Source organism: Limulus polyphemus, unplaced genomic scaffold (genome assembly GCF_000517525.1).
Source record: "Limulus polyphemus unplaced genomic scaffold, Limulus_polyphemus-2.1.2 Scaffold353, whole genome shotgun sequence".
Lineage (NCBI taxonomy): Eukaryota > Metazoa > Arthropoda > Merostomata > Xiphosura > Limulidae > Limulus > Limulus polyphemus.
Window position 1 is genome coordinate 590,249 of NW_013665963.1, and position 9,353 is coordinate 599,601.

Sequence of the window (9,353 nt, forward strand, 5' to 3'; positions counted from 1 at the left end):
CTACACAGCCACAGAAGATTGGGTGAGGATATTTCTTTTTAAGTAGTGTCTGTGCATCACTCAAATTACTTTCATGATTTATGGCCAAAGCATAGACCTTCTGTGGTCTTGCAGTCTCTGTGGCATCACTGAGTTTCAGATTTTGATTCAATTTCTTGAGAAACACTAGTCCAGGAGTTTAAACAACACTTGATTAAAAGGTTTGCTTTCACTTCAGTCTCCTATTGGCATTATCATTACCAGTGAGTCTTCCCTTTGACAAGACTGCACCAGTTTGTTTTATTTCATCAAAGATGAAATGTGAGGAATGGTATCTTGAAGGCTATAAACCAGTCCTCAGTTTAAAAAGAGCTTCCTTAAGAAATTTTTTGTTGACAAGTCATGCAAAATGCTTTCTACTTTGTTTTATTTCTGTGATGACGTGCCTGTGATGCCAAAACTTTGTCAGATGATTGTGTAGATAAAAACTGCTGATCCTCCACTTTATTCCTCATCTTCCTGCCAAAATAAAAGATAAAATATAAAAACTTGTAATTTATTTGTTGGTGAACAACTTTTTTTACTAGACTCAGTAATCCTACCCTCATTATAAATAAAACTACACATTATAATAAAGTGTAATATTTTTATATCATCAGGAAAAATCAGTTTATAGTAATGATAAAGAAATAAACAAATTTATGATAAGCTACCAATAGTTGTTCATATGAGATACAACTTGAGATCAATGCATAAATAAAATTGGAGAAAGTGATTATAAAAAAACACAATGACATTTTAAGTGTTGCAGTTTTTAATACAGTGACAGATAATTTAGATTATTAGCAAACCATCTAAATATATAGTTATATTTAAACTTTATTTGAAATCTGTCCATCCAAAGGTGCAGGGGATATAGTTTAATGAAACTGTAAATGAGTTTCTATTTTGAAAATACTGAAAGATTGAGAACTAAAGAATGTATGCTACCCACGGGAAGAATATAAGATGCCTTAATTTTGGGTAAGATTTACTCATAGGATTGGTGGATACAGACAATAAGAAACATAAATAGATTTTCAAATGTTGAGGATGAAAAAAATCTGTCTTCAGAAAGAATGTAATACTGTATTCCAAGTTTTATTCAAACTGACTAAATATTTTGTTTTTATCACACAGTGCTAAAACGTTGAAGTTGTTACTGGTATGATGGTGCACTCTCTTGTCTCCTAAACTTTGCTTGGAGTATCTTGTCTTCAAAGTAAGGCTCAGTATATCTTAGAATGTATCATTACATAGGTAAATTTACCTCGATATTTACGAAAGAGGTCAGTTGTGCCTAGTTGATGTTTAAATGTCATATAAACATGGATGAATATAAGATTGAGAGCTCAGCTGCGAATGACGGAAATATCCGTCAGTCGCACATACATATCTATAACTCTATGCGAATGACGAAAAGTACAATTTTATTGTGATTGATGGCAACTCAATTTTATCTGTGAGTCAGAAATTGGCAACTGAGCTGCTCCTGCCACAGTTAATGGGTTAATATGTTGAATGTGTACATTATAACCAGTGCCCTTCCTTGGGCCAATATTGAGCAAATGATGAAGTATAAAATAAAATTAAAACTGAAATAACAGCAAGCAAAATTACTATTAAACAAAATGTTATTGATGTGTACCATGTTCTGCACCTGAGTATTCATTATTTTCATTTTATCCAGTCCAACACCCCCATTATTTTGCACAACAAGCATCGGTGTTATGATGCATGATCACAAGTCCTGATGTAATCATTTGTTTGTTGAAACTGAGGGGAACTTTCTGTTGCTGGTTTCTCTTTTAATTGTGTGTTCTTTTAATCAAGTTATAACTCATTCTAGTACAATTTAATTAGTTATTTTTTGTAATTTGTTAGGTATTACACTCACTGTTTTCAGTTATAAATTTTAACAGTTGACTTTAAAACCATAAAAACTGTTTTAGCCATATTAACTGTAATGTTTTTATATTATTATGTTTTCCAACTAGAGTTCTGCATGGCTTTTATAAATGGCTAAAATAATAGGATTTTTTAAGTGGCTAAAATCTAAAAAAGTCCACTAAAGTTTTTTGGACTGGAGAAAATTTGACCAACCCTTAGGTCAGGTTTAGTTGGTATGCAAATTGAAAAACTATATTTTCTTTATAATTAGTTCCTAATGGTGTAATATTTTACTGGTTTACCAAGTATAATTTACTGGAAACATTTAGACTTGAAAATATCACTTAGACTCTCTGTGAAAGTCACTGTAAAAACACAAATTACCACTGTTGTCTGTAACTCTTCAGTAATCTCAACTGAGTTTGATAATCAGAAGTATTTGTACATCTTTGTGCCATTTTGAAATTCATTTCCAAGAAATATTGTATTCCCAAACAATAAAACTTATAAAAATGAGTAAAGCTTCAGTTGGAAAGTTTAATAATTTGTGTGTCACAACAGATCATTCAAAAAATATAACTTAATTTTTTTTGTATAAATTGCATAACTGACTTTTCAAACTTAAAGTGAGTAATAGATTGTATTAATGATGACAGAATTTTTAATGATCACTTTGTTATTATTCTTGGTCAATGAATATTTGTTGGTTATGGACATAGTGTCATCATCAACTGTATCAAGAATGGAGTGAATAGTCGATAAAATGTTATCAACTTGCTGGTTAACATATTCAACATAAATGTTATGTCCTTCCACTGCATTTTCTTCATTGGAGTCAGATAATGTACCTTTATCAGCAGTACTTTCACAGCTCAAATCAAAATTGGGATCATTCATGAAAAGAATTCTTGGCATATTCATAGAATAATTATTGGTAAAAATCAGTCAGATTAACAACTAATATATAGAAAAGCCAGTGTATTTTGGTAACACTACATTCCAAAAATGGATTTTATGTGATGTTTCTTAGCAATTAAAGTGTAACTTGATAGTGTTGTTATTCTTTGTACTGAAAGTATAAAATGAAATGTATAGACAACAAAACTGAAAAAGTATTTGTTGATTTCTTAATTTAGTCCCTCTGTTGATTAAAGAGGTTTATTTTTTATTAAAAACCTTGGTGACATGACAGTAAATAGCTGAATTCAGAAACAATTGAAGCTTAAAATTGAATCAATATTTTTACTTTCATGATAAATTTTATGTACTTGGCTCTAGGCTAGGTGATCCCACATTACATCTTTACTCTAGGCTTATTATTATGACACACACTAGCTTTTATATAAGTTAGATATAGGTGACTGAGAGCATTGGTGTTGAGTTTGTAACCATTGGAAACTATGTACTAAGTATGATGAAGGGAAAGTTTCTTGAATTTATTATTTAGATGTATTTTGCTTGATTTGTATTCTTTTGCATTAATCCTATGTGTAACAAAGAAAACTGCCATAATATACATATTAATATATCATTACAAATATGTTAATTCTACATGAACTATTAAAATATACTGTTTTTCTTCTTTACAATATAGCCTAGATTAAGCTAAGATTTAATCTAAAGTTCACATGGGTTTCATACACTTGACCAAGAACAAAATTCTAGATAGTCTTCTTCAATATCATCCAAACTATTTTGAATAACTGCAACAGTACTTATAACCTCATGTTTCTTAAGTAACTAACTGAAAAACCAAGGAATTTATTTTTGAATCATTTCTAACCATAAGCTATTAGTTGTTTGAGAGATATTGTAATGTAATTCAGCTAATAAGAATGTGAGGATTTTTTTATCTCCTTATAGCATCGTTTCAAATATTTTCATCTTATCACCCATTTTTCTGTAAATCTTGGTATTTTACTCTTAGATATAGATCATATGACTAAGTAAATGTCAAGTTAAAGCTCTCCTAATGGTGAATTAAATTTGAACAGCAAAAAATTAAGTATCAATAATGTTATTTTAATGAACAAAATCTTTGATTTCAGATTCTTGTTTGGCATACCAGGACAGAACCACCCAAACTAAAACAGGAACAAAAACTGAAAATTCCCTCAAACCAAGGTATAGAAGTCTAACAGTAAATGCACATTTGTGGAAAACAATCACAGTATACCTTTAACTGGTTTTATATAAAATTACTATAACCAATAAGCTAGTTTATAGTTTTTTATATGCTAATGTATTTATGTTTGTAATATGAATGGTTTTTTGCTCAAAGCTTTTTGGGCCAAAATGTAATTGTAATACAGTTGTTCAAAAAATATGGATCACTTTTATTCTATTAGTAATATTTTACTATAAATTTGCAAGCATATTTTTATTATCTTTAATATGCTACATTTCATCACTGAAGTTTTGAAAATTGTTAATTTCAACATTAATTATATTTTTCCAAGTCAAATCAAGTTCGGTCAGGAATTTAGGTTTAAAAATCTTTCAAGCCTCAAAAAAAAAAAATTGGGAGCCTGAAAAACAGCTCTGGGTGGTCAGAAACTTTTGCTTTTCTTCACCCCAAATTTTTCTGAATGTAATAAGCAATCTAACATTCATGAAATAAAAGTTAAATTTGCCTTATTACCATAAATAATACTCACCTAGACTTTTGCAGTACTACAGTAGAAGTAACCCTTTGATGACAAGAATGGTAGATGTATGTATAATCTCTAATTGCACATTCACTGTAGTGCTTGCTATGTTTGCAATCACAGCCAGCAAATATACAAAATGTTAGAGTATCCCTAAAATCTCTTAAAGTGAGTTTGCCTTAGCACTTGCTATTTTGCAATTGTGGCTAACAAATAGATGTTCTCAAAAACCCATTTACAGCCAGAAGAGAAGTAGTGCCAACTATTCAAGTAAATTCTGACTCGGGTTTCATTGAAAATGATCTGTAGTTTTGGATATCAAATGTAATGTTGCTACAACTAGTTATGTATTTCCAAACATTTCTAAATGTGAATGTAAATATATTTTAAAATTCACAAGACTAAGGTTCTTGATCATTTTATTTCAAAAATCATGTTTAAAGATACTGAAAATTAATTAGTGAAGACAATTTTCATTTATGCCGTAGAAACGGAGAGAATTAATAAGATATTCCACCAAAATGCAATATTTCTAGTAAGTATACATTATTGTTCACAATGTGTGTCAGAAAAGATGGTCTGAACTAGCTGTAAAAAAAAAAAGCATTTAGATTTGTTATATATTATATGCACCCATAACTTTCAGATAAATTTTTAGAGAAATGCATATTATGTTCAGAAAATTATAGTATATCGTTGTAATAAACATTTTTGTTATTTTAGTATAAAATGTTTTGGACTGATAAAAGTTATTGAACTATGTACCAAAGATGGATTTTAATCGTGATTGTCAAAATAACTTAGTTTCAGCAGTTTGTATAAGTATGAGCAGAGGACTAGGTCCATTTCATTTTCTAGATATTTTGTCTATGTTGTATTACAAAAGTTGTATATTTAACAAAACTAGTGTGTTTTTTTTACTAACAATATTCACCAGTAAGCAGAGAGCAAATTTGCAATTTATATATGAGAATGCTTACTTGTCTTTGTTGGCAATAATTATTTTTTATTGAGATCTAATAAACTATTGAGTAGGAATCGAGTTAATTACCTGAAAATGAAGTTCTGTGTTGATTATATACAGGTGTTACTTGAATATAACTAGCTTTAGAAAGAGAAATGCAAAACTTACTTTTGTAAAAAATGTTTATAAAGTATGTGATTTCAGTGATTTAAATAGTCTTTTTATTTTTTTAAATTCTAATTTGGAAACTAGTTAATACTTTTCTTGGATGGTAGAATGGTCCTATTGCAAAAATTTTGTACTTACCAATCACTTTGAAATTTACTTGCTTCTTCTTGTGGTAGAAGATGATCATCCCATTTGATGATTTAGACATTACCGCAGTTTCTGAAATTCTTCAATAAAATAACAGTCAGGGTTTTAAAAAACAAATAGTTTGGGATGAGTAATTAACCAGTGAATAAATTCACTACACATGTGTCTGTGTTGAAAAAATGTTCATTCACTTCTAGATAATTTTCAACCAATTACCTTAGGATATTCTAACCAGTTCTTGAACTCATCCCCTTTATGTATAACCAGTCAACATTCATGGTTAATACATCCCATCTTTGTGTGTGAAACATCCAAAATACATGAGGAATGATCTAGAAACCTGTTGTGTATGAAATAGTTGAAAATTGCTACAGCTTTACAATAAATTTACTTACACATGCTATGCCTGTTAATGAATTATAGAAAACTAATAGGAAAAAATTATGCTGGAATCAAAATATGTATATTAAATTAGGCTTGTCTGAAATAGGATATCTATTAAAAACATAACTTTCAAATAGATAACTCAAATTGTTATATGAAACTACAAGAAGACACTTAAGGGTAACTTACATCACATAGGAATAGTGGACTGCACAAGTATATGTAGTGAAGGGAATAATAGTGCACCCATGTTCATAAGTAGTATTCAGTATTTTAATCTGGACAAAATCTAGTGCTTCAATGCTGAGTAATGTAGTTACAGAAGTCATAATTATGGGTGATTTTAATTTCAGGCATATAGATTGGGAAATGCTAGTCAAACCATGAAAGAGAAAGGATTTGGAAACCATTCAGGGTGGCTTTCATCACCGATTAGTCAAGAAAACTACTAGAAACAATGCTATTTTACATTTATTGTTAACTTCAAATAGAAAAATGATTGAGAGCGTGGAAATTGGGGAACATGTGGGTGCAAGTGATCATTGCTCTATTAGGTTCAATGTTTTGCTACATACGGGGATAAGGAATAATGATATTCTGGTTACAAATTTCAAAAAAGCAAATTTTGAAGGGATGCGACAAGAATTATCTGTTGTGAATTGGAGACACTGATCAGATGTTGACAATTTTTAAAGATAAAATTTTAAAAATTCAAGGTAAACATATTCCTTATAGAAAGAAAAGGATAGCTGCAAGTAAAAAACCAGGTTGGCTTACAAAGAGTTTAAGATATAAAATTAAAGGAAAGCATCATAAATTTAAGAAATTTAAATTGACTGGTATGACAGGAGATTTAGAAGATCAAGAAAATTGGTGAAACAGGAAATCAGGGCATCGAAAAGGTTGGCTGAAGATGTAAAAATCAACAGTAAGGATTTCTTTAAATACATTGAAGGTAAACGAAATGTTAGGATGAGAGTAGGACCCTTGAGGGATGATTAAAGAAGGCTAGTATCTGATGATTATGAGATGGCTGGGTTATTAAATTTTGCTTTTTCTTCAGCTTTTACTAACGAAAGTTTAAGCAGTATTCCCCATCTTGAACAGTTGATAGATGGAAACAAGATTCGACTAGATGACTGCATTAATTCTGAGATGGTTAAGAAATAATTGGGACATTTAAAAAATGATAAGCATCCTGGGCCAGATAATATTTCTCCAAGATAAGGTTAATGGTTAGATATGTGAGCCACTTATTACTATTTTTGTCAGTCTTGAATAGTGGGCAGGTACCAGAGGATTGGAAGTTAGCTAATGTAACTCCTACTTTCATTGGAGGTGGTAAAAATTGTCCCAGTAATTATAGACCCATTAGTTGTACATCAGTTGTGGGAAAAGTTTTGGAAAGTCTGTTAAAAGATGCTTTGCAAAGTCATTTAACAAAGTTTAGAATCTTATTGGATAGTCAACATGGTTTCACTAAGAGAAAATCTTGCCTTTCAAACCTTTTAAAATTCTTTGAAAAGCTTACTGTTTATGTAGATGAGGGAAAGGCTGTGGGTTTGGTGTATCTGAATTTTCAGAAAGCATTTGACAAGGTGCTACATAACAGGCTTGTAAAAAAAAATTAGCACTATAGGTGTGAGGGATGAGTTAGCACATTGGATGGAAGAAATCAGAGGGTTGTTACAAATGGATTTCACTCAAACTGGATTAATATCACAAATGGGGTACCTCAGGGCTCAGTATTAGGACCTATGCTCTTGTTGATTTACATCAATGACATAGATGAAGGAGTAGTCAATAAATAAATTACTTAAATTTGCATATGATATTAAGGTCTTGGGTGTTGCTGGCTGTGAGGAGGATGCTACTGTCTTACAAAAGGATTTGGATTATTTGTTGAGCTATGCAAATAAATGGCAGATGGCTTTTAATTATAATAAACTCAAGATAATGCATGTGGGTTATCATAATTTGAATAATAAGTATAATTTGGATGGGAATAACCTTAATAGTGTTATGAAGGAAAGGGATCTTGGAGTAATAGTTGATCAGTCTAAACCATCCAAGCAGTGTGCTGTTGCTAGTGGTAGGGCAAATAGAATTTTAGGTTTTATCTACAGAAATATTAAATACGAGTCTAATACGGTTATAATTTCATTGTACAGGTCACTGGTTAGGCCACATTTGGAATATTGAGTTCAGTCTTGGGCTTCTCACCTTAGGAAAGACATTGAATTGTTGGAAAGGGTTACTAGAATGGTGCCTGGGATGGAGGGGTTGTCTTATGTGGAGAGGCTGAAATCTCTCAAATTGTTTTCTTTTGAAAAAGAAGAGTTAGGGAAGATCTGATTGAGGTGTTTAAGATTGTAAAGGAATTGATAGTGTTGATGCATCATCTTTTTTGATATTTAACAGTGAGAATAGTAGGACTAGAAGACACAAATATAAATTTTGGCAAGGTAGGAGTCATCTTCAGTTAAAACGGTTACATTTTTTTAACAGGGGTTGGCCTTTGGAATGTGTTGCCTTCAGATGTTGTAGAGGCAGTAAATTTATGTGAGTTTAAGAAAAAGCTTGATAAGTATATGAATGATTAGATTTAAGATTTTTTTCTTAATTATTGTAATTTAGTTTAGAGGATTGAACAGCCGAGATGGACCAATAGGTCCCATGTTGTCCCAAAACATTATATTATGTCCTAGAGAAGAGGAAGGAAATGATTCAGAGCCCAATGATCTGCCAAAAGTTCCAGGAGATTGAAATTTGTACTTGACCTCTGACAAGATTTTTCTCAAGCATCCAGATAAGCCCCCCAACCTGACAGAGATGCATCTGTGAAAAGGTGTAAATCTGGTGTGAGAGGTGGAAGAGGAACTCCAGCCATGGTGTTGTCTCTTTTTCTATCTGGAAAAGTTTGTTTGCAGAGAGGAAGGAAGGGAGAATCCAGGGGATTGCTGGGGAGGTCCCATTGATCATGTACAACTTCCTGAAGAGATATCATGTGGGCCAGATGCAGGGGAAGAAGGGCTTTCAAGGATGCCCAAATCCCCAAAAGTGATAGAACCTCTTGTGTGGGTCGAGTAGAAGAGGATTGTGCCTTTGGAACTGCTAACTCCATGGACCAAGTC

General features: G+C 31.4%; 1 protein-coding gene across 1 annotated transcript in view; it reads left to right on the forward strand.

Moving 5' to 3' along the window:
• Positions 1-5,940, forward strand: part of LOC106457629 (galactosylgalactosylxylosylprotein 3-beta-glucuronosyltransferase 2-like) — an 18,072-nt gene extending 12,132 nt beyond the window's left edge. The window contains exon 5 of the mRNA XM_022383631.1: positions 3,957-5,940. Within this exon, the coding sequence (XP_022239339.1) occupies positions 3,957-4,046 (90 nt within the window). The 3' untranslated portion in view covers positions 4,047-5,940. The remainder of the gene's footprint in view (positions 1-3,956) is intronic.
• Positions 5,941-9,353: the final 3,413 nt, after the last annotated feature.